This window comes from Buteo buteo, chromosome 8 (assembly GCF_964188355.1).
Source record: "Buteo buteo chromosome 8, bButBut1.hap1.1, whole genome shotgun sequence".
Classification (NCBI taxonomy): Eukaryota; Metazoa; Chordata; class Aves; order Accipitriformes; family Accipitridae; genus Buteo; species Buteo buteo.
Window position 1 is genome coordinate 39285606 of NC_134178.1, and position 25916 is coordinate 39311521.

Here is a 25916-nt window from a genome sequence, read left to right on the forward strand (position 1 = left end):
TCAAAAGTCTTTACTAACATCTGAGGAAGCTGCATGGCTGCCTCTGTTGTGAACTCATGTCTATGGAGAGCTGGCTAAGACAATCAAGATCATTATTCCATTGATTTGATCATTTGCAACCTACTCTGAGAGGAGATGCCTTGTTTGGAGAAGGAGGAGGTGGGGGAATCCACAGATGCCCCCTAATTTTTCCCAGACAGACGAATAAAATAACTTTTCAAAACCAACTCTGTTGTTTTTCCCACTATATGGTGTGGGATGCTCTACTTCAAACGATTGTCTTCAGTAGTGCATGTTCAAGAGTTCTATGTGAGTTGACTGACATTTTTACCAACGCAATTTTATCTGCTTTTGTGGCTGTTGAAATTACGTGAAACGTCCAGATATGGCTTACAGGGCTTCATGCAAATTATGTATCTGATCTTTTGTTTGCTTCCTTGCTTGCTTGCTTAGTTTTGATTTGATTTGTCAAAAAAATCCCTTTTCAGCTGTTTTTGCATCTAAGCAACACAGAACACATATTAGGCAAGCTTTAAAAGTTTGTGATCTTCTCCCTAATCTGGAATTCCCCACCTTTAGACAGCTTTCAGGAAAACAGCTTAGTTTTTGTTCTTCCTAAGCCCTGGGTTTTCTTTCTTATGTTTCTCTTAATGTCTGTTTGCCTTCATGAACTTCATCTTTTATGCTTCAGACCAAATCTTTATCTGCTGTCCGATAGCAGAGAGTACTTGACTCGTAGAAGCTGTTGAGAATAGCGTTTCTCTTTTTGAGGGATTTCACTGGTTTTGTCATGCTGGCACCCAAGCATCTGTGAGCAACACAAAGTAGGACTTCAGGCTTGTATCTAAGCCTAGGATATCTGAGTTGTTGGTGTGGGATTTGTTTGGGGTTTTGTTTGTTGCTGTTTTAAACCAAACTTCTTCATACCATCCGCATCAACGACTATGTTCTGCTGCTATCTATATATCGGACAGTAATCTTTCATTGGTTTATCTGATTAGAAATGAAATCACTCTGGTTGCTTTTTTCCTGGATTTTAGGTTGGTTTTTTTTTAGCTGTGGACTGGATTTTCCTTATATATCCTAAAGTTCAGATCTTTATTACATTCTGTGATGTGGTACTTTGTGTTCCTATAGTTGGGGAAGTACTGAGTTTTTCTTTGTATTCTGTAATACAAAACCAGTGTGATTGCATGTTGTTATTCTCCTTGCTTTCTTTTCTCATTAATGGCAATACCTAAGTATGTAACAGCAGGCTAACATATTTTTTCTGACTGAGACAATCTTTAGTTGTGCAAGAAATCTGCTCTGGCATTTTCCTCTTCCAACTGCAACTACAAAACAGCAACATGCAGATGGCCATAGAACATGCCTTACCCCACTCCCCACACCCACATTCTCCATATTTAATATCCAAGAGAAGAATTTGGATAAATCACATAAATATGCTAAATCATTTTTTCCCAGGAGTTTAATGGAAACAAAATCTCTCAGATCTCCAGTCTTCTCGCTGTAACCTTTCTACGCAGATTAGACCTTATTTCCTATGGAACAGAGGTTTTTGGGTTTCAGTTTTAGTGAAGGGAAGGGATGCTGCTATTGGGGTGAATGGCATGAGTTCCCTTCTTTCCTCTGAGGCAGGAGTGCTGACGGGCAGTGCCCTGTATCTCCCTTGTCCAACACCACAAATGCTGCCTGTGGGCTCTCACCATGATTCGTGGTGACAAGTTGCATGATTTTGACAAGAGTACCCTAGAGTCACAAGATGCTCTGAAGAAATTTTGAAAACTAATTTCTAGGCTGTGGTGACAGTGGAAGTCAGTGTTGCATTGGTGTTTTGAATAAAAATCTCTTTTTGCGCAGGATTATGGATTTCTGCTTTTTGTTGGTTTGGAGGCTTTTTATTTTGTTTTCTTTGGCTTTTAGTATTCTGTTTTGTTCCTGTTTATCTTGGTTCTACCTGTTGATTTTGTGGCAGCATGATTTTTTTTAATTATCTGGTGCAGGGTGACCTCTGCACAAATGAACACAAAGGAAACATGAGCTTCCAGGAAGATTCTCAAGTCAGCTTTGTAGTTCGCTTTTAGTTTTTGAAGATTTTTTTTCATTAAGATTGATTATTGCCTTAAATAAGCCAAAATAAAATTACAACTTTGAGTGGTGGCTTATGTCTTTTATATTGTTCATATTAATTGGTGACTGTGGCTATATGTGTCTGCCAGGAAAATGTGAAAAGCACAGCGTTTGAAAAGTAACTGTACACAGTGAAATTAATTTTTGTATGTGTTCAGATTACAGGTTTTACTAGCCATGACATTCGTTACTATTTATTATAATGGCTTACAGTTTTGGACCTTCAGCTCCCATAGGAATATGCCCTGCTCTGATGACGCAACTTTGGAAAATGCAATAAAAATGCACTGGAAACCGCAGCTTTCTAATAGGAAGTTTCTTAAAAGCGGTGAAGTTAAATTGCCTCCTCACAGAAAAAAGGAAGTGGAATGGAGGTTGGTGAGCCAGGTAGATGTACCTCCTCTGTGTCCCTGGCTATGCTTTCTTCTTTTTTTTTTTTTTGTTTGAAATTTGGTCTTGAGGCCATCATCTGTGCTTTGGCATAGGACAAGCAGAGAAAACTCGTATGTTCCTTTCATTGCTACATAAGGACCTCGCAATTGTGCTACATGAGGTTCATACGTAAAGGCAAATGTTGATTTGTGGCTGCAGCTGTGACTTCACCCTGGTTTTGATTATACTGTAGCTGAGTCCTTGCGGAGGGGGGGCAAGGCATGCTGGAGAGGTAGCTTAGAGCCCATAGAGTTGTTTGTTCCTCTCTTTGGTTTTTCCTCTGTTCAAATAAAATATGGCTGTGGCCAGTTGCTAGCCCAGTGGCTACTGGGAGTTGAGGAGAGGGATTTTGCAGATGTAAATGGATGTATCTATAGGAATGGTTCTGATGTTCAGAATGGTCCTAAGGGAACACTAAAGTCCGGATGCCTTCTTCCCTATCCCCACCCCTTTAAAGGCCTCTCTGAAAAGCCCAGTTAAAACACCTGTTTATCCTTTTGGAAGAACGGTAATTAAAATCAAAGCAAAATCTTGGTATTACCTAGCTTAGCTGCTCAGCACCAGTTGTTCTGTGTTTTGCTGGAGCTCTGTTACATGTCTGTTGGTGCTGGAGAGACTTGCAGAAAGCTTGTCCACCCGCCTCTGTGACGGCCAGTGACAAACAGCATGTAACTAGGCAGAGGCAAGATGGGACCCGAGGGATGCAGTAGAGGACCCTTCTGCTGCCTGTGTTCAGCCCTGCAATTATCATGGGAAGATTTGGGAAGGAATCGGTCCCTGAGCAGCAGGTATCATAAATGGGTTGATCTGCCAGGAGAGTCCTGCTGGAGTTGCTTTTTTTGGTCTTGGTGGCAATTCTGTTACGTTGCCACTGGTGTTTTCCTGGCAGCTGAGGACAGGTCTGCAGTTTTGTAGGTGTGTTGAGGAGGGCATGGACAGGTGACTATAAATGTTTGCATTTAACATGCAAGTCCTTCCTAGCAAAGCAATGAGTCATATCCTGCAGGCACAGAGGGCCTCCTTAGAGCTGCTGTTTAGTAAGACTTCACCGAAATTATTTTATCTGAAGTTAATGTTTAGCTCCTGAGAGCACCATGCCTCTTCTGCACATAAATAGTGCTAATTTGTTATATATTAAATTGGCAGATTAATGCCACTTCTGAAAGTACTTGTGCACCACATCATCTGAATGTATCCTCCTAATTCTGTTATATAGGTACCGACATCTCTGCTAGACATATATGAAAAAGACACTTCCTGATCAAACTTCTGCATGTAAGTTTGCTTGCGAACATTTGCTTAGCATTAAAAAAAATAATTCCAAAGCAGCCCCCTGTTTGATTTCTGAGTGGCTGTAAAAGAGTCATTTTAACACACAGCAGGTGTGTGTGTAGTGATCGTATGTTCCTGTCCATTAGTAGTATTTACATTCTTTCTCTAAGAGGATAATTTTTCTTAGCGCTCTGTTCCAATCAATTCTAGTTTGAGTGAGTGAATAAGTATTTAAAAAGTGTTAACAGTAGAGTGGATTTACGTTGATTAAAACGATACACAGCCCTGAATAGCTAGTTGTTCCTGTATGTGCAAGCAATTCTATTTGAGGGACAATCACAGATCCTAACACTCCTCTGACACCAAAATGTGAAGTTTTCTGCTCAAATAAATTTCTGCAGATAAAATAAAGGAAAAGCTTTTAAATGAAAGGCTAGAGAATCTGTCCTGCATCTTTTTAATACCAGGAAACATCAGAGTGCATGTGGTGGGATTCTGCAAGTTTTTCTCGTGCAGGTAGGGCTGTTAAAGTCTGTGGGGCTGCACGTATAAGATTGGATTACAGAGTCGGGGATTGTATTTTGTGACTCTTACTGCTAGTATAACTCTGAGTACCTTACTGCTAGTATAACTCTGAGTACATGCGTTTGCCTTTAAGTGTAGTCTGGCCAGTCTCAAAATGTAGCATTTTTAAAGGTCTGTTGTTAACACGAGCATATTAATTAATTAAGGAAACAAATTTAGAGACAGTAAGATGATTTCTTCTTACTTTAAGGTTTAGTAATTTTCATGCCATATAGTCTTTAAAAATAAGATAAAGGGGGCAGGGGGGGTGGGACAGGGACATATGACAGAACATAAAATTCACTGGGATAGGAGAGGGGAAGGTATTTTCGTGATAGCTGAGAAGTAAAACTGACTGTCCAGTTTGGCTTTTAGGGTTAGAACTGCAGGAGAATTGAGGAAGAAATGCATATATATGCTAACAGTGAGGTAGACTATGGCTCATAACACTGGTATTAATAATGACAGCAATACCATTTAATCATACACGTTCATCATTATTTTTTTACCTTGTATGAGTCTAAGACAAACTATGTAGGTTTATCCTCAGACCATTTGCATAATGAGATTGTTTTTGTCATAATTTCAGCTTTATGCGAGTTAGAGCTGCAGAGCTGAAACTTACCCATTTCTTTAAGGTTAGTTAGTGATTTCTTTAGAACGTATGTGGTTCCAGGCAAATGCTTCAGTAGTAAATGGTAGTGCTTGAGCATTGGGAATTGTTTCAGGAAGCTGAATCAAATTGGCATAGTTTTAACTTGTCTTTCTACAAATAAGTCAAAAGAATTTATTTCTGCTGCCCATCAAGGGAGTTAAGTAAAATCTTCAGTCTTGAAAATAGCCTTTTGCAAATATATGTTCTAGTTTTAGTGTTGGTTTATTTGAAGAATGATATTTGCAAGTTCTTAATGTCCTGTTAGGTCCTAGACAGGGTTCTTAATTGCCATTGAAGAAATTGACAAGAGTGATCGTTCAGAAACCTGATCGTCTTTACCTTACTGCATCTGCATTGTGTGTTTCAAAAGGAGGTTGTTGCTAAGAGGGTGTTAGAATGCACTGCAGTTCTTCAGGGTCTAAATGATGAAAAAGCCTTACGGCAAATTCTTGTTCTTGTGGTGTTCTTCATATATCTCTTAAACCAATGTTATCCCAATTGATACCCTTTATGTTCTGTGATCAACAGGATTTGTCAGAGATGTGGGGTTTTAAGGATCTGGACTAGATATAATTCAGTTTAGCAAGTTGAACTTGATCCTAAATGATTACTATTGTTCAGGGCCTGTAAAAATAGTTTGGAGGCTTAGTCAGAACTACAGTAATAAATGTAGTGAGCAAGCTTTGAAAAAAATATTAAGAACAGGATCCTGTGAAGTTATACAGGCCACCTGTGCAAGACGTAACCCTGTGGAGATTTAAAGCCGCCTTCCCAAAGGGCTTGTACAATACTTGTAAGAAATAGCTTTGTCGAATTTGCAGCTGCCTTGTTAAGCTTGGACCCTGGTCATCTGCTCCCCGGCTTGGCAGGTACAACAAAGGCAGCGTTTCGGCCCGTGTCTAACCACTGGAGCTGTGGTGCTTGCCAGCGCTGGTCCTAGGGGTGCCGTGGGCTCTTGCCGTGTCCCCTACCCCGCGGTGGGCAGCCCTGCCTGGCTCCGAGTTTGCCGCTGTGTGCTGGAGTGCAGAGCACCTCTGCACCTGCGAACCAGCTGCCTTGGGGCCAGCAGGACTGCCTGGAAGGATGAAGGGGCAGGAGAGTCTGCCAGGAGGGAGGAAAGAAGCCCTTGGCAAAAGATGTATACGACAGTTTTGGGGAAGTGGCTGCCAGCGTTGGTGTGTCAGCTCTGTTTTACGGAAGGTACGCGTGCAGGTTGAACTGGACAGAGCATCTGGAAGCCTGTGAATAATGCTGTGCCCTACTGTGGGACACAGATAAGGCTCCTATGTATTTACATATGTAAAATACATGTATCTTTTTAAATGTGTAAATATATACATATGCAAACTTACTCCACTGTGAGGGAAAAATTGTAATGGCTGAGACCATGACACCTTGTAAAAAGGATGATTCTTTGTCCAGAATCGGGTATCTTAATATGAATGTTTGCTTTCAGATATGCAGAGGACTGTGCAGGAAAGTTTTCATGCTAGCTGTGCATACATGCTTAGCGTAGCTGGCTGTAGGCAATGAAGAGGGTTGGAGCTATCAGAGGGCACTTCCACAAGTCCAAGGCTGGATTCCTGCTCAGGAGAAGCCCTGCTTTCTCCATGAGGTGTAGCAGGAAACTGAAGAGACTGGTCGGTTAAGTACCTAAGCACTGAGGTATGAAAACTCCTTCCTTCCCTCTTCTGCATTCTTCCTTCCCAAAGGAATCAGTGTGGCTTCTCAAAGATGTTGAACTGCTTGTTCAGTGCAACATACGAGAATTGGTTTTGCTGAAGCCCTGCAGAATTGATGTCAGAGTTGTAGCAGGAAAATTATTAAAATAGGTGGCTTATCAGCCTATTTAATTAGGTGCTTCTGGTGATATCTCAAAGAAAAAGTCCTGAGGTAGTTATTAGCAAGTGTTACTCAGCAAGGAGGGCTTGTGGGGGATCCCTCTCCGTTGTTCTGGGAATACTTCAGCTCAGGCTCTAGCACCGGTTGGAAAGCAGACAGGTTTAACAAAGCAAGTAAGCTAAAGTAAGCTAAACTGGAAAGAATCATTATGCCTTCATGCAAATATATTTTGGGTGTTGGATGCAGTTGATTCCCTGTCTTCAAAAAATGTAAGGTAGCACCAGATTACCTATGGTTTGTCTCCTAGGACTACTAGACCATGGCTGTTCAAATAGGAAAGAAAATGTGTAAGAGGCATCTGATTCAGGACTCAGATATCCTGAGCAGCACACATGAAGAAAATGGCAATAATTATTTTCTCATAGCATGATAATCGGTGGACACTCAGTGAATCACTTTGCCACAAAATTGAAACAAAGTACTTCATTGCACAGCACACAGTCAAACTGTATTGGTCAGTGCCATAGGATATCACCAAGGCCAGAGGTGTTAATGCATTCAGTGAGATTAAAAGAGGATTAGTTTGGTTGTGGTAGTTTATCAGGATGTTCTAGAGGCAGCTTAAATCCTTGAATGGCAGCTGAGGGCATGCTAGGAGAAGGATCATTCTGTTGATGCTCCTGTTGCTCTCTTTGTCCAAGCATCTGCTTTTGGCCCACGTCAGAAAGTTTTGGAACTAGTTCAACCTCTGGCTTTCCTCATGCGTTTGTCCTGTAGCATGGGTGAGACTCTAGACTATTAATTCTCCAGTACCTTTTAAAGCTAGGTAGTGAAATAAATTTTGTTGCAATCCACTAATTATTTACAGCAGGGAGTCAAGCTAACTTTGCCCATGTGATACTTCATATATCAGAAGTTACAGCTGTCACAAGTCATTATTTCCATTGAGAATAGCGATTCATCTTGCCATGAGTCTTCAAGAGATCTCACAGTGAGAGTGAAATTTTAGCTCATGTCACCATTCTGTAAGAGGAAATACATATGGAGGCAGGACATTATGTTCAGATACATGTGTTTTCAGTTGAACTGGGTTGTCTTTAAGAAGTTTTGTCTCTGAACTGTTTTGAGTTAATTTAGTATTTATTTGTCCATGGCTAGCCTCAGCGTGGTAGTTGTGGAGGAAGAAGGCTTGCTCTTATGGAAAAGGTGCACTTCAGCTTAGCCTCTCAAATGTGGCTCGGTCCTAATCAGAAAAATCAGCTTTTAGTGCGGTAGAGTACTCCCTAGGAGATTTCAGTCTTTTTCTCCATGCTATAACTGCTGCTGGTGATGCTATTTCAATCAATGTTTTGACTGACAAATGCATTTCTGCTGCATTCCTTCGGTCTGCCTGGTAGAAATTTGCTTTGCTTTTCTCTAGTCGCTTGTCAGAGTGGTCTGTTAGAGATGCTACTTACATTGAAAGGCTTCTTGGGCAAGAACTAACCACACCAGCTCTGCCTTCGGTGTTACTGTAACTACATACGAAATTCTGGAAAGAACAGTCATTTGGAGAAGACGATTTAGCATCTGTAAATCCAACTTGTCACAAGTTACTTTGCACTTTGGTTGTGTCCTTGTGTTGAATTTTTTTTTTTGCTTTGGTTGTCTTTTTAATGCTCGATATACCAACTCAGTAGGGGAGTTGGAAAGGAATTTGGAAAAATCTGAAGTCCAAATGTCACAGTTTTATAAAGAGAATGAATATGCTAATGAACAGCATCTGTATAAACTTGGGGTAACGTTATGCATATTTTCAAGTATTGTATTTCTCGTGAAGTGATGTCTTTTATAAGAATGATACTATGAAGGCTGACTCAAGGGACAACATTTTGAGAGGACTTTGAAACTGTGTACCATGACAAGATACAAAATTTTGACCTTTCCTTTAAGAACTTCATTTTGGTGCAGTATTTGTCCCAAATTCTAGTCTTCAGGCATCAGGATGTTGACATCCTTAAAATGATTTTCACAACATAAGCCTGATTGCTAGAGAATCTCTTTTCCTAGTGCAGACTCCTCAGCTTTGTGCAACCACAGAAGCGATGACAGTCAGAGGAGCGCTGTGAGAATGTTTTCAATCGCCTTTATCTTTCGGTGCTTCCTGCAGCATACTATGGCTTAGGCAATGGTTGTGGTAAGAGGCAATTAAATTGATGTAAAGACCAAGTTGATTTGACATGTTTTTTAACCAAGTGTTTATTAGTTGAAATAATCTTAGGCGGTTTTTGGCATAATTTACGTTTGAGCGGGAACTTGACTCATTGTCAGAAGTCTGTGTGTATTTGAGCATGTTAAGCTGACGTTACCAAATGGAACCGTAGGAGGCTTTTGGCTTGTGTTTATGGAGTATAAACCGAAGCTCGTACCTTGCTGCCTCAAGAGCCACAAAAATGTTAATAAAAGTCAGAGATGCAAGAAAAAATGTATTCTATATAGCCTGTCAACTTGCCAGTTCTAGTTTTTTCCTTGGGCTACTTTACACTATTTTGTTGCACCTCGTTTTAGGTATCACAAGGGATGAGACTTCCTCTGCATTCCTTTGGAAATTATTTTGCAGTCCTCATAAGACTTTGTGAAGCTTTTCGCTCGTTTATATTTCCTGGTCCTTAGATTTCCAGAGCGGAACCTGCACCCAAGCTGTAAGGGGTTGCTTTCCTGTTAGCTTTGGCAAAACTATTCAGGCTTCCTTCTTGCTACTGTCTGCTTTTGTTCAGCTGAGTGAACTGGTGAACATTTGCATACTTAAACTACAAGTGTTTTAGGATAGGTATTGTGATACTGTCTGCTGTGAATGTTTTAAATCAACTTGCATGTATCAGAGTAAGTAGCTGTAGCTGTTAGTGTCTTGTATTTTCTTTTGTTTCTCTCAGACTGGATTTTCGGCACAAAGTGTGGCATCTCTTAGATCTTCCTAACCAGCTTCCCTTGGTCTCCTCTCCCTCACCCCTTTCCCCTTTAACACTGAGGTACTTGTGTGTAAGCCTTACAATAGGCACATGAAAAGGCCTATTATAGGCACTTAAAGCTACATTAAGGTTAAGTCAATGATTCATCAGTAAGTAAAAGCTAAAATTAATAATTTAAACTGCCTGTAAGATTGGACAATTTGTCCCCACTTCATCAAATATAATTTGTCCCTGAAGAACACGTTGCTTCTATCTGAACAGTTAGGTGCCAATGTGTACAGAACAAACCAATTTGAGTTGTTGTGTGAGCCTGCAGGAACATGGTAGCTTTTCAAACTGTTTCAAAACCGAAATGTTTCTGGTCTGTTATCATTTAATTAGTTCCCTCTTTTTTTTTTTTAAATGTATTGTATAATGTATATATAAAACCCGGTAAATTTATATTTACTCTACTCATTATAGCTATGGAAAAAGAAGGAAATTGAGGGCAACTGAAAACCAAATACAAACAATGGTATACATACTTTAATTTTTGGCTTTGGGAAATATTTTCTTGATTCCTAAGATTTAGTAAGTCTTGTTTGCCCTCTGAAGTGGGGGATGTAAGCTAATAGAAGCTGCAAGGCATTGACTTTATGGTGGGTGTACCCTTACACTAAAACAACAAAGACAGAATTACTGGTAAAGGTATACTTCTCAAAAGTTGGTTCCTTTAGGTTTCTGGAGCTGCAAAGTCAGGAAGGTTTTGGCCTTTGCACAATGTTTCTGAAATAATTTTTTCCTAAATGAATTTTTAATACCTGTTCAGAAATTCAGACTAGAAGATGACATCTGACAACTTAAAAATGCTGGCTAGAAGCTGTGGGACTCTTATGCTGTACATTCCCTGTTACCTGTGTGCTCTGCCGGCTTGCCTGTAGGTCTTGCTCCATCATCTCATTTGCAGAAATATACTATCTTCAGCTTAGAACAGGAGGGAGGGGAAAAGTCTATGAAAATGGACAATTTTGCCCATTTAGCTAGAGATAATATTTTTGCCTAGTTCTTAGTTGAGCTTTGTCAACTCATGTACCTTCTTGTGGCAGAGGTACTGGTTGTGGTCAGATGCCAGAAATAGCTGAATACAGTGTTATTCCTTACTTTCTCTTTTGCTTTCCACAAAACTTACCTGATTTTTGACACAAAATTGTTCTACCCATTAAAATATTGACTTAAAATGTATGTAACAATCAATTAATTTGGAAATTCTTTACTGGGAACAGCTGTTTTTTCTTACTCAAGTTCATCTGTCTCTTCCTTGCGGTAAATAATGTATTGTAAAATCTAGCCAAAAATAAACAAAATAAAAACCCAGTCCTGTTAATGCGATGCCATGTAATGATACCAGCTTAAAAGAAGCATACCCTAGCCATCTTGCTTTATTTTCTGTGGCTCCTTAGGCCTTTAAATATAGTGTTCTAATGTGCTGCATGGATCTGATGTTTTTGTTTTTGGCTTGGGGGGGAAAAACCCAACTTGTTTCATACCATGTCTGTTACACTAAGTTCAGCTTTCAGCCCTTTTCCATTAGTTGTCCATAACTGCAGAATCATGGGATTTTATAAAGGAGCTACTTGTTCAGTATTGCTGGTTATCTGGCTTTAACTCATCCAAAAAAACAGACTGTCCTTTGCCAGGTGCAAACAGAACTTCCAGACAACCTATAGTTCGACACTGAGACCTGGCTAGTTTAAAAAAAGGAAAGGGGGCAGGAAGAGATCTTCTGCTGACAATGATGATGCCAGGTTGACATTAACAATCTCTTCAGTTTAGAGCAGTGTAGTATTTATTGCAGCACATCTTGGTACAGTGTTATGAGGCTGTAGTTTGATTCTTGAGCCAGGTGAAGTGGTTGGAAATTGCTTACTTTTGCGTTTGTGTTTTGCTTGGTTTTTACTGTAGGCAAAACTGAGCTAATTTCTTGCGTATTGACTCGCTTCTCAGCCTTTAGCTTGAGTTACTGTACACAATAAGGTACACAGCGGCAACTGCTTTTTGAAAAGTTGCCATTTGGAAGGAAGCACAGAGGGTTGCCCCGCAGACCTGCACGCACATGTATAATATATTACATGTGGATACACCCTACCTCAGGTGGGAACAGAAGCAGCCAAAGGCATACAGAGATTTTTTGCAAGATGGAATCAGTTTTGTGAAAGAGTTTTTTATTATTACTTCTTTTTTTTTCAAGTTGAGTTTGTAAATGCTTTCTTAAATCTGGTATGCACTCTGAAGTGTTCCAGTGCGATAACAGATGAGCTAAGTTGCTTGCTGCTAAAAGCCTGCAAAGCGTGAGCAGTAGGCAGCCTAAGGAGGAACGCTGGTCTTTTAAAATGATGCCAACCTTGATCTTGTAACTAATGGTTTAAGTCACAAAATCATCCCACTATCCTTGAAACCAGATGTAAAAAAGAGGTTCACTATACAAAAGGGGGAGGATGTGCGTGACACCTGTGAACACAGAGTAAGAAAGGAAAGTAAGAAGCCATGGAAATCGCATCTTATCAGGACATTTTCATGCTGCATGATCAGTCTCTTTGTCTCTCATCAGTCTCATAACTGAGTGTTTTTAGAACATACTTGGCACTCCCAGTTGCTGTTTTCTCACAGCCTCTTCTGGTGCCTGAGTTGGAGAGATTGTGGTGTGGCGCAGAGCTGTTCTCCTTGTCCCCTCAACAGCTCTTACACAGTGCGTCAGAAAGCAACAAAGACACTTTGGTTTGGTGATGCGGTTAAGTCTGTGTCATCTCAAAGCTTCTCAAATGTAAATGGTGACCATGCAGTTCAGTGCACTGATACAGAATAAATTTACACCATGAGTAGAACTTTTCTACTCTATTAAAAGAAATTCAACATGTTAACTTTTATACAAGTAAAGCTTGTATGCCAGATATTATCAGTCTGCATCATTACGGATGGCTCTGTCCTCCCACAGCCAATGTAACATGGGTGCAAGTTTTGGCTCATTTAGTGGAAATATGGGCATGATTGATACAGATCAAATTTTTGTTACTGAAAGATTCATTCATACACAGAGCTCGTGCTGGTGGTTGTGTTAATACAGCTTCATAAATGAATTAAAAAGGTTTCTGACAGTCCACATCAGGAAGGTTTTGTGAGGGTGGTGGGGATGGAAGTTCGTTGTGTTGCATTATAAGTATGTTCTGTGCAAATTCAGAGTACTCTCTGCTGCTTATACAGGTTCAGTTCAGCTTTATTGGTCCTACTGAACAACTGGAGAGTTTAATTTGCTGAGTGTCAGCCAAGTGTGTCTCAGTGGGAGAGTGCTGATAAACCTTACTATTTTAAATCTGGCTGTCTGTCTCTGCTGTTTTTAAAGCACAATGCCTCTCCTTCTTCTGCATAAATGATGTAGTCTTGCCTCACCAGCTCTCTTTGGGCCTGGCTGCTACAAACGTGGTAACGCTTCTCAATTCCACATCACGTGGCCCGTTCATGATCTTTCTCATTTTTGCTCACCTGAAAAGCTTAGTCTTTTATTTCCCTCAGTTAAGCACTTTGAGACTGCTCAGTGGATGGCACCCTGAAAAGTCGTCATTCTTCCAGTGTTCCTGCAAGACTACAATGCCTGTTGTGGTGAGGCAATTAAGGAGTTAAAGGCTTGTGGAGTTTCAAAGAAATGCCTGACAGCTGCTCTAAAGTATTGCTACAATCCTAGCTGACCTCATTCTTGTCAGACAACAGTGATAATATCCAAAAACGGGTGCGAGACAGGAAGTGTTTCAGGAAGGTATGTTTCATGCAAAGACATCAGAAATGCGCTTTCTCCCAGGGCCACTTACCGTAAGATCCATATTAATTTAAATGGAACAGTGAAATTCCAGAATGTGTTTACAGAAACATTATTTCAGTCCAAAAAACCCATTGCTTGTTGTTCTAGTGTGCAAATGGCAAAAGCAGATGAGTTAACCACTGTACTCATTTAATATAATGATAGTGCTGGCTATATGAACCTACTGAAACATCTGGAGGCTTCACATACTTTTTTGATAGTTTTGTTTACTATTTTTAAGGGGGGCTTTGACCTGAAAAAGTGGTACAGGAGAAATACAAATCTACTTAAAATATGTTTTTCACATTTACTTTACATTCAAAGAGATTTGATATCTAACAAGCTTTTAATTAATTAATTTAATCAACTAGGAGAGTTCCATAGTAAGCAGAAAAAAATCCCAGTTTTTTTCCTCGCTGCATTCGGTGACTTGGAATTTAAAAGAATGGGCTAAATGGAGCAATGCCTGCTGTGTGTAGGAAGTGTGAGAAAGTCTTCCAAGTTTTTGCCAAGAAAGTAGGAATGGTTTGTTTTTTAAAAGATTTAGCATTTTTCACTAGTCAGTCTACCAAGTTATCTGCAAAAAGTGTCCTATACTTACAGGTTCCTATCATTTTCATCCTATTTAAAAATTCATACATCAGAAATGAGCTTGTATTTTATTTTTATTTTTCAGTAGCACACACTTAAAAACGTGCAAATAAAAATAATTCCTACCGGTTCAGAGCTCTTCTGATGATATTTAGGGATATTTTCCCTAAATTTCCTCTTAGTTGTGTCCAGAATAGTCTCTCCTGTAGTATGAATCTGCAATAAAATTCAAAAGTCAATTATGATTTTTTTTTTACAAGCAGAAGTGAATATTGCTTGAGAGATTTCTTTTGACTTCAGAGAACCTTATTTCAGCATTAACTTGATAAATTCTTGTAAAATAATTTAAGGCTTAGACTAGATCCAGTAAAGATTCTACCATTCAAGAAGCTGCACATTAATAATACGCTCTTCTCATTAACTGTTATGAAGTCTTGCAGATGCTTGTAAGAATATTAAATTAAAGCACTGCTATTTAATATCTGATTTTTCATTTAAAGACTTGTTTCCTCTGTACTTTTTTCTGTATTCTCCTATAGTTTCAAAAAATATTCATTTGCATTGGTAGGGAGTGAGCAAATTCTAGCTGCTAGAACTTACACAGAGAATTTCATGTTTGGGAATCCACTGGTTTGTGAAGCTAGGTCACCAGTCTTGAAGGACCCTTTGAAGAGTGTAGCCCACAGCCAGGCAGCTACAGGAGGGGAAGGAATGCCATGCTATTGGTGTTGAATGGTATACTAGCAAGAGTTTGTCTTTTTTACGGAGATGTGACCAAGGAGCTCAGGTGAAGTGCAGGAGGACATGAAGGCAGGCTACTGGGAGGAAGACCTGAGTGAAACTGAACTCAGCCCTATCACATGCTGAGAAATGAAACAAGTATGATCTGTGTTTTTAGAAGATGATCCAAGGATGTAACAGAAGAGAAAGGGAAGGAAAATGGAATTCTTTGGACACAGGAAGGCATTTTTTGTTATTTGGTGGTAGCAACTAATTTAATATACACACACAGTTGTTTCAAACTGAATTATATTTTATATTTGCCTGCTGTTTCTGGAAGTTATTGCCAAGAGTGAAAACCACATAATATATTTCTAGTATTAAACCACCTATTACTGATGGATAATGACAGAGTAGAGGGAGAAGGCACCAGTTAGTCTGGGTTAGCTCATGTGTTCTGGATAACTCTTTCTTGAACTCTTAGATTTCTAAACTTCTGCTAGACTGTGTTGATTTCCCACTGCTTTTTGGACGTGACGAATTGTCTCCTCTCCCATGTCAGTGTCAGGTAATCTCAAGTACTCCCATGATAGTCTTCCTCATACTTTTTCAGGTAATGTGCCATTTGATCACTTTTCTATTAGGTACTATAATAAGATAACAAATACTATAATGGCCATAATAATGCCTCTTAACAAAAGAAGCATTTTGGAGTTTTTAAAACTACAGATGCCCTATGTTCTCACTTACATTTTATGTATTTTTGATTTTTAACATTACAGGTGGTAGATTTCTGGATCTGTAGTGGCTTTCTGATTTAAGCTTCTAATTTTTGATGGTGAAGCGTGGGATTTAGTCTCTAAAGTCAAAAAGGGCTACCGTTTTGAAAAACCTGTAATTACTTACTGAACAGTTACTGATGAAGTCACCGGAGAGAGATAAAACCAGAATCCCGTTTTACTAATTGTTGGTTAAAACAATTTGACTCTCTTAGGAAAGTTTCTGTGAAGTGCTGTGTAAATATGCGCCTTACAAAATCATCTAGCGATGTAAGATATGGCAAAGGGTGTCGATCTATCAGTCTGTGTCCTTGAGTTTTCAAGGTGATTTATCACAAAGCATTTGATCAACTTGTTTTCATGTAACAATCAAGTCAAATGCGTTATTTGTTTTTCTTCAAAGTATACTGAGTTACTTTTGACTAATAACAAGATGTATGTAAGGAAATTCTGTGCTTCTGCTTCAAAGAAGAGAAAAAAATCTTTTCCTAATTTTCAGTATAGCACAATTAGATCTTTATGGTCCTTTTTTGGTTTTAGTCAGAGCGAGGGATATTAAGACAATACTAGAAGTGAATTGGTGCACTTGTTAAGACCAGTGACTTGTCCAATATGCTAAATCCCCAAGGAGATGATTGCAGGATCTCAGGGATTTCTTGCTAGTATTGAGCCCTCCAAGCAGGGAAAAAGGAAGGTTTTTACATAGCTTTCACAAATACTTAAGTCATAAGAAGATAATGTAATGCTTCTTGACACATTGTCATAGTACTTTATTTAAGAACCAAATAGCTCTTTACTATTTTGAGTCACTCTTTGAGTAATGGTTTGCAGCAAGTTTAATTTTTGACACTCTGTTGCTTTTCTGGCAACTGTAGAGAGGTCTGTTCCATGTCTCACCCCTGTCCAAAATGTGGTGGGTTTCTTTTCTCTTCAGCTCATAATTCCTGCCAGGTCCATGACTGTCCTTTTTTTGATCTCAGTGTATTCTGGTCTTTCTCCTTCATCTTCAGGCGTCCAGCTGAAGCACTCTTATAGGCATTGACCTCCCCGTCAAATATATAAAAGAATTTGGCACCTGACTGGGTAACCTGAAAGGAACTAAAATCAAACTGTTGTGACTGTCCCCTTCAAAGGCTGTTCCACGGTGCACATGGAACATCAAGGAAGACAATGTTTTGCTGCTTAGAAAGCTCTGTTTGAAAATCTGTGGATTTGTTAGTGAAAAGAGTAGGACTTCTTAATTGATTTTGGGGGGGGGGTAATAATCATTGTAACTAAGGAATTGAGATTTTTGTTGAATTCATGTTTTAGTCTTTGTATTACTGAGCTATTTAAGGTGGATAATTGAGAGAAGGCCTGGTGGCATAGATGGGTTGAAGGTGTCAATTTTGTGAGTAGTTACACGTGAATGAAGAAATGCTCAAAATCACATCACACTGCTGTCTCTTACATACTTGGAATGACACCTACATATGCATTAATAAACAAGCTGAAATATTGAAGTATATAGGGTGCATGAAAGTCCTGCTTCCTAATAGTGGCAAAGGTAGTGTTTTGAAGGACTGAGGCTTTAAGATGGTTAGACATGCCTTCCCTTGAATGAATGGGATAAAATACCTAAGTCACTCCAGTGTTGTCCCTTCTCTTCACACTGATAGCCTGTTTATATGCTCTTTTAGCAGTAGTTGTGCAAACTTCGGTTGCATTATCTTACCATAGTTTTACAATCACTTTAAGAAAACCATTTGCATTGCACCAGTGGCAGTTTGGTAGGAGTTGTTTGTGCTCTGCTCTGACTTGCTGCCCTTCATTAAGAGGGTACAGCTTGATGCTTCTGAGCCTGTTTCTGTTCTGCTAAAAGGGGATAGCGATGCTGCCCTGCTTTGGTAGGGTGCCCTTCTGATCAAGAGGTAAAAAGAGCTTCGTTTTTAGTGGTCCCAAGAGAACTTGAATACAAACTCTGCGAAGGCCTGCAATCTCTGAAGGAGATTTAAGGCAATCCTGCTGGAATTTGATTCTGCAGCTGAGTCATTTCAGCCTGTTTTTTGACGAATTAAGCCCGTGTCACACTACTGCCATTGCCTTTTGTTATAGTCATTACAGTCCTCTGGAGTCTCTATAGCCATTGTCTGTTTTGTTTCTTTGTTTTTGTTTTTCCTCACTAGAGATAGATTTTTAAGTTGGCAGAAGGTATCAAATTCAATTCCCGCCACCAGAAGACTCTGCATTTGCATGGGACATATAACAGCTGTGCAAGCTCCACTGCGTGCTCCTTTGGGAAAGAGCAGCTTCCTGGGGGAGGTATTTATACCGTGTGTTCCCATCCCAGGAGCCTCGCTAGAGTAGGTGTGCAGCTTAAGTGGGTTGTGGGTGTTCCTCCTCCTTGCCTTTCTACAGCCTGTGCTGGCACAGTGCACATGCACGTTAATTCCAAGTTGTGAGTAAATTTTTGAGATCCTTTTTAGACGTGGACATGGAAGGAAGCAGTGCCACAGAGCAAGGAATAGGGAAAGACCTCTCTGGACCAGATGCCTGCTGTGGGGTGTTCAAGAGTGTGGAAAGCTCTTTTCACCCTTTCGTGTGCGCGTAGAGGCACACGCAGTCTCACCCCATGGGAAAGATACAGTATGTATTTGAAAGAGTTTCTGGGAGCTTTGGCTTTCTGCTGAGTGTGCGTGGGTCATTTGGAACAGACTGACGGCCCTCTCGGAGGGGACAAAGGTCAGTTTAAAATTCTTAGGTGTACTATGTAATGCAAGCCATCAGCAGATTTGGAAGATATCCTTGAAGTCTTTGTCAGGGAGAAAGGCCTTTTTTTCAGGAGAAAGTTTTGGATGCAGAGTGGGAAGAGGAGTATGTGCTAGATATGTCTGAAGTGTTTGTTTTGAAAGCCACCATTAGATTAGGTGTAAACTGTGAGCCTGGTTTACACTCCTCAGGGCAGGGAAAGATGGAATCTGTTGTTTATCAGAGTGCAGGTTTCCCCCAGGATGCTCATATACACTATACATTATGCATTAAGCTGTTGGCATTGTATCTCTAAATCTTTTCTTCGATTTCAGAAGGTCTTAAGTTAAAAAAGAACAAACCAGACACCCCCACTCCTCCCAAAATAAACCAAAGTTGTGAAACTGTTCTTAACGCCTTTGCTGAATGAAGCAGAAACAGATCACTCTTACCAACCTACTGTTTTCTGGCAAGCCCTGTTTATCTACACTGGGACTCTCCTGAGAGATTTTTCACTGTTACCCAAATAGTCTTTAGCTGACCTTCAAAAAACTGATGAGAAAGGCAATAGTTATAAAGCAGATTACTGCCTATTTTGGATTTCAGATTACTAGTGGTTTTCTGCATATTACATTGAACAACTATCAGGGACAAAACAGTTTTTTGCTTCTCTCAAGTCAATGTTGGCCTTAAAGCAAGAAGCCAGGAAAGGGACACGCCTATTTACATAAGTTGAAAAAACCTTCAAAACATCTTGATTTAAATTTTAATGAGAGATTTAGGCCTGCTGTCATGACACAATGGAGAGGCTTTCTAAATGGGTATCAGAAGATAAATGTTGTACTTCCTTTGTTATTTTGCATTCCACTAATATTTTTGATGTATTGTCTTAACATTTTAGCTATAAAATTGGTAATATTTTGTATGCTACTTTTAATATTGAGAAAAGGATGCCATGAATAATCAGTAAGAACAAAACAATTAGCTGTTTTTAACCGAGGTGACACATTTAGGTATTAGTAGCTCACGTGCAGCCATTGTAGTGGGCCAAAGACAAAGAAGAAAAGGAGGAGATAAAACAGTTTTTTCTGACTTTGCTTTTCAATTTCTAGAGCTTTGCCTTCTGTTGGAAAGTAGACCTACAACCCTGTGGTTTAAAGTCATGAAGCTAAGAAATCAATTTGGCAGTTCACAGGATTGGCGCTAAGATAAAATGAGAGGAAAGTGAGGGAAAAGGGAGTGTTCTATGGGAAGGAAACATTAAGAAAATAGGCAGCTTACTTAGGAGGACTTAGAAGCAGATGAAGTCATGAGAACCTCAACAAAACCCACATTTGCTGTGGATGCTCTTCTGAGAACTGCTACTGTGAAATGGCTCTTGTGGACTTTTTTTAATGCAGTTGCTGCTGCTACCTGCACCCCTTGCATGTTTTGGGAGGTAATTTTCTTTGCTTCAAGAAACTTAAGGATAATTTCATTCTGCTTTTTAAGTAATCTAGAGGGTACTTTATTTGTTTCAGAGTGAAGTGATCTGCGCTTCCTTCAAAAGATCATTACTTTTTTGAGATGTTTAAGGTGAAATAGCCATATACAATATTTTAAATGATAGCCACATTAATTAAAGAGACTGCTATCAATCCAGAGTGAGTAATAATTTTAAAAAGAAATTCTGAAACTCTACATTTTTCTCTTGCCCTAGTATTTCCCCTTGTCCTTTTTAATTTAGTGGAGTAAGGTGGATACCTGGCTGGGACATGACTCTTTCCTAATAGTACACTTGGTACTCACTGTACAATTGATTCACAACTATGCTATAAAAGATGTTTAAAAACATCTAGACTAATGTGGAAATCGCATAACTGTGATGAAAAATTCAAAAGAAAGCGTGGGGGTTTTTTTTCCTCTTTGCTTTGTTTAGGTACATGTTCAGGCTGGTTCTTTATCCATGGGCTCTTGCATATCCTTCGTATTTGTACTCTCAGTAACTGGTTCATCAGGAACTTCTAACGAAGTATGCAATCTCACGGTGGGAAGATAACTTTTTCAGGTTTTGTTTTTCTTTTTTCCTAGTTTTCTTGTTCTTCTAGGGTGTGGTTTGGACTAAAATGAAATTTAGGTTGCTCTTTCCTTTTTTGACCTGCCAAAGTGTTTGTTCTGTTAGCATTGCTCTGCTCCCTGTAAATCAGACATTCTTCTTGGGCTGCGTCAGATTACTAATGACATGATTAATGCAGGAAGGGTAGAGAAGAATGACGTAGTGGCTCATGCAAAGTTTACCTGAGAATTATCTGTAGCTCTCTACTGTTTAGTGTCTGAGTGAGTCATGGCCTGAAGCCCTGCCATTCCCTGTTCTTCAGCTGGGCAAGATCACACTTACCTCATTCTATGTATGCATTTCTCCCTTTCCTGCCAGATCTGATTAGAAGCACTTTTGTTTTAAACTCTATGTTTATGAAACATTAAATACACTTCTTAGAGATAGCTGACCATAATGCTAGATGAAAAGCACCATTAGATATCTGTGGTCCAGGCAGCTTTAGAAACTTTCTCTGTCCTTATATGAATTCTGATTTTTATCAGCTAAAGCCTTTTTCACATTCATGGGTTTAGCAATGATAGCGTTACGACATTAGTAAGCTTTGCAACAGGACCATGAGTCAGTTGCTGTATGTCAGTAAAGCCTCCTGTTTCTTCTTGTGTATTTGCACAGATAGAAGCTTACAGAATACAAATGGCAAGTTTGTGATGCTGTCTCCAGCTTTTGAAACTTCCTTGGGCTGCAGGTGCAACTGTTCCCATCATGTTCAGTTCACCTATTGATTAATTAATGGGGTAGTCAGGAAGTTCATCTTGCTGATCAAGAAAACATGAGCATGTTCACTGGTAACACTTTGAAGTCTTGGTCATTCCCTTATTGTAGGCTGGCTGACTGGACCTCTTTTGTACCTGAAGATGAGTATTTGTTCTGCTATTTGCGTATGTGTGTTATTTAACTTACAGGTTCCTTGTAGAGTGTCTGTATTGATGTTCCCCTAAACTTGCTAGAAAGTGTTCTGTCAAATGCTCTCAGGTGTCTCTTAGGAGACCAGAATGAAGACAGTGTAGAATTTGCAAGAAATGCTGATTATTTTTTCAAGATTCCTTTGTTTTCTCTGTAAAACTGTCACAAAGTATTTGACATCCTTCAGCTTTCCTCAGCTAAAACTGTCGTATCCTCTGTGTGTGTGCTGCTCAGTCTGAATTACCTTGTGCAAAAAGCGCTTGATGTTTAACAGTAGAAGGTTATGCTGAAAACAAGCTACCGTTTTCCAGCCAGCTCATATCTTGCAACCTGCCAAAGCCTGTATCAGGAACACAATGTGTGGGAAAAAGTTCTGAAATGATAGACAGAAAAATGTCCTGTGGGAAACCTAAAATGCCATGAGACTCATTCTGTTAATAAAGAATGTTTTTACAAGCACAGCATCATCCCCCTTACTTTTTGACATTTTAAAAAATGGAAGCTTGAGAGTGTAACATTTGTGTAGAATGTAAACAACCCTCATACTTAGATAAGTGACATTTCTTGGAAATAACATTCCCTTAAGAGAAAAGAATGGTCAAAGTGAATAATTAACCAGAAAAAGACCCCAGCTTATTTCTATAAGGTATGTCTCTTTACTACTTCTAGTAAGGGCCATACTGATGCTGAGATAAAATTCTGTATGCGCTTTCTGATTACATTTTACAAACACATCTTAAAGGAAAACAAACTCATCCTATGATCTGCTAGTGTCAAAAGGTGCACCAGATTATGAAATTCTTAACATAAACATATAAAAAAAAATCTTAAAAAAAAAAAAGTTCTCTAATGCAACATGCAGCACATTTTGCACACATTGCAGTATATGCTAGTGGAGTTAATGATTATAATTACACAGATGCCTGAATGGGGATGGCAGAAGTTCACGTCCAGCTCAATGTTGCCTGTATTTCATCTTGCTCCTTTTAAAGGAACTGTTTACATAAGAGTAACGTAGATTTTATTCAGTGAGTCAGTGTTTAAGCAAAAATCAAGCATATTGTTTGACACGTGCCTTTATGTAAGCTGTGTATCTAGAAGCTGTCTTTCAGCTTGAGCAGTGAAATGGTATTTCTGGCTTTTGTTTTATTCTGGCTAAATAGCCAGCGCCTTGAGTGTAGAACTGATTTTTTGCTTTTCACCTAAACCCCTCTTCTCCTGCACTTTCAACTAGAAAATGAATCAATCAAAGCTTAAAAATTTCTTTTTCAAAACTGCAAGGCACTAAATGAAGTAGATGTGCAAGAAAGAAACTGTCTTTAAACAACTTCTGTAAAACCTGTACCTTCATTTCTCCAGGTTTATGAGGCAGGACATTGCCCACTCTGCAGTTCATGTCAAGTTGTAGTTGCCTTTTGCTGCTCAAAGCAGCAAACAGTCCACGGAGAGAGAGAGCGAGCGCTCCATCCGGCTCCTTGGCTCGGTGAAATGAGTCCAGAGGAAGCTCTGATTGAGGAAGGGCCCAAGAGGCAGGAAACAGATGTTAGCAGCAGTGTCCTGGCTCAGGTGGCCCGACAGCAAGTGTACCAAGCCAGAATAACTTAAGTGGGTTAAATGGCCAGAACAATAGTTCATGGTCTTATTTATTGGGCTACTTAAATCTAGATTTACCTAAGGATTTATGTGACTTTTGCACATGGCTTTTCTTTGGTTGGCATTTGTGGTCTGTTGTCAAGCTTCAGACAGCTTGTCTGATAACGCTCCACGTCACCATTTGTTTCTGTGTGCAGCTAGGTAGCTTTCTCCAAATGCTTTGTATGGTCATCTTGGTACTTCAGTACTTTTTGTCTTGTATTTGGCCAAAAATCACCATGCATAGGGGGATGCAAAAGGCCAACGTTAGAGTCCTGCATATTCAGAAAAAGCCCTGTGAAGTCTCCAAAACAGTGAAGATTGAGTATTTTATTTTTGCTGTGTATGCCTTTCTTCCTGTGACCTTTCCTGGTGTAAAAGATACCTGGGTGTATTAGTCATACCAGGACCATAGGAAGCCTACAGCAAACTTTAAATTGGGTATTGTCACCTTATCTTCTAGGGAGAGTGCACAGAAATGCTTCTTCAAATCTGCTTTCAGACTTTGCATGTTCTTTGTATCCATTCATCACTTGAGCAATCTCTCGTTACAAGATACCAGAAGGATATGGGGAACCTCAGGGTTTGTTTGTTGTTTTTTTTTTAAAAAAATAATAGAGCAATTGGAATTGAATAAAATTATGATCTTGGGCATAGGCATGATGCTCAAAGGTTGTGCTATGAAGGCATCACGTGTCAAAGAGAGATGGTTCATGCTGGTGATGCAGTGCAACAGCAGTGCAGAGGTCTATGCCCGGAGCCTTTCCTTTGGCTCCCTCTGGCTTTTGAGAAGGGCCCGGACACTGTCTCTGTGTTGGGATTTCTTGCAATTCTTTTGAGACTCTATCTCTGTGGGGACTTTTGCAGAAACAAAGCCTTTGTTCCTGGTTCGTTGGTGGTCTGCCTGTATCTTAAAACAGCCCCTTGCAGGGTTGTTGCTGACTGTTCGAGCTTTCTGGCTTAGCTACCTGGGAGCCCTTGGTGAGCTCAAGTAGGTAGACAGCTACAGGATAATGCAGAGGGTTTCTGAATGCACTGTTGCTCTTTGGTTTAACAGCATGAGAAGAGTGCGTAATTTTAACGTCAGCGATCTTCCTTCATTCTTGCTCTAAGTTTCCTCCTGGGAATTGGCGGGGGGGGGGGGGGGTGTCTTGTTTTCAGATAGGCCTGCCTTTTCCTCATCTCCCATGGTTGCTGCTGCCACCATTTTTCCATTTGAGAAGGTTTTTCCAGCTATAATCTTTTAAGCTTCCTGAATGCAACGTTGTGACATTCTTAATTTGTACATGTTATTTTCTGCCATTTGTCGAGCTTTGGGAATTTCCATTTCCCACATCCCTTTAGGAGAGAGAGGAAAAAACCCAGTTTGTGAGGGTGATGAGCCACAGGTGCTCTATCTGTGTTTCAGATCTCCATAACAAATATTTTCCATTTCTGACTTTACTAAAATCTCCTTGTAGGTAAGTTATTGGAACTTGCTGACTGTGAATCTGGTTTAGCGTTGCGTAAAGGTTTTTCCTCCTAAATGAGTGTAAAAGATAGCAAGAAGTCACAAAACTTAACACTGCTGTAGTGTTAAGAAGCTGGTTCAGAGACCAGGAAAGTTCTTTTTCTTAGTTAAATGCCACTGTGTAAAAATGGAATGAATCTATGTAGAAGTACTGGATCTGATGCTACTGGATCTGATGCTTCTCTCATTGGCTTGTTCTTCTAGGGAAGAAAGACTTTTATCTGTCTGTCTGACAGTCATTCCCAGCGATGGGGATGGACCAGCTGAGAAACAGAGACTTTGATGATAATAAGTTTGAATAAATTTCATTAAAATGGCTTCCCAGGTAGAAGAGAGATCTTAGTGTGAGCTTGTGGACCTATGGAAGGTTTTTCAAATCCCCATAGAACACAAATTTATAGGAAGCCCAACTAGGTTGGTTCCACTGTTCATAGGGCTGCTTGCTTTATGCTGTGTTGGTTTTTAAATCAAATTATGGTTGCCTTTGCTAAACTTGTGTTGTGTTGCTAGCTTTACTGTGTATGTTCCAGTTGCCAAAATACTAGAAACCACAAAAGGCACCAGTGTAATAAACAAGAACAAATAAGGACAATCTGAAATGCTGTTACTTGCAGCTAGTTGACTTAACATCTGAAATAAATTGTTTCTGTTTTTAGTATTTATTTTAGTTACAGCTTTCTTATACCCCTGTGAACTTCTTTTCTCCCATTGGAATATCAGTAAAAACAAGGAGACTACTGCTCACTTGCAGAAGGAAGCAAAAATTAATACTTCAGATTTGAGAATGAGTTTTTATGTTAAAAGTAATGATTTTAAATTCTAAAAATTAGACCTTTTTTCAATTTTCTATGCACGTTTCTCATGAAAGATTTTGAAATCATTATCTTCTGATGGAAAAAGTTCAAGTTTCTGATTTTTCATCTTTTCCCATTTCTGATTCCCATTTAAGATAATTAAATAATCACCAAGATGCTTACTATAACTGTAGTTATTTATAATTGACAAGGATTGGGCATCAAAAGCTATGATTATAAAAGCAATTTAGCCTGCTAGATATCCTTCAAACTCCTCCTGATTATGTGCAAATGCCAGCAGTATGAGATTACATTCAGTTTAAATTCGAGTCCTCTATTTAAAAGATACTGAATTTCTGTGGTCCAGCCTCCTCTTTGAAACCTTGAAGGTGACCTATTTGAAGTCTGCGTGTGCATCATCCTTACTACAGAATTGCTGTGATTTTCTTTAGACCCATGATTTCTGGCAAACTCTTTTTATATTCCC

The 25916-nt window shown here is 39.5% G+C and overlaps 2 protein-coding genes across 8 annotated transcripts in view; one reads left to right on the top strand and one right to left on the bottom strand.

Annotated features, from left to right (window-relative positions):
* The window catches only part of FILIP1L (filamin A interacting protein 1 like), a 212393-nt gene that overhangs the window by 98252 nt on the left and 88225 nt on the right, over positions 1 to 25916 (bottom strand). For all 7 annotated transcript variants that reach the window (XM_075034236.1, XM_075034234.1, XM_075034239.1 and 4 more), the window contains one exon: positions 14393 to 14482. Coding sequence is in view for 1 of the 7 variants with exons in the window: in XM_075034239.1 (XP_074890340.1) it covers positions 14393 to 14482 (90 nt within the window). In the remaining 6 variants the exon portion in view is untranslated. The remainder of the gene's footprint in view (positions 1 to 14392; positions 14483 to 25916) is intronic.
* The window catches only part of CMSS1 (cms1 ribosomal small subunit homolog), a 244960-nt gene that overhangs the window by 98005 nt on the left and 121039 nt on the right, over positions 1 to 25916 (top strand). The window lies entirely within an intron of this gene.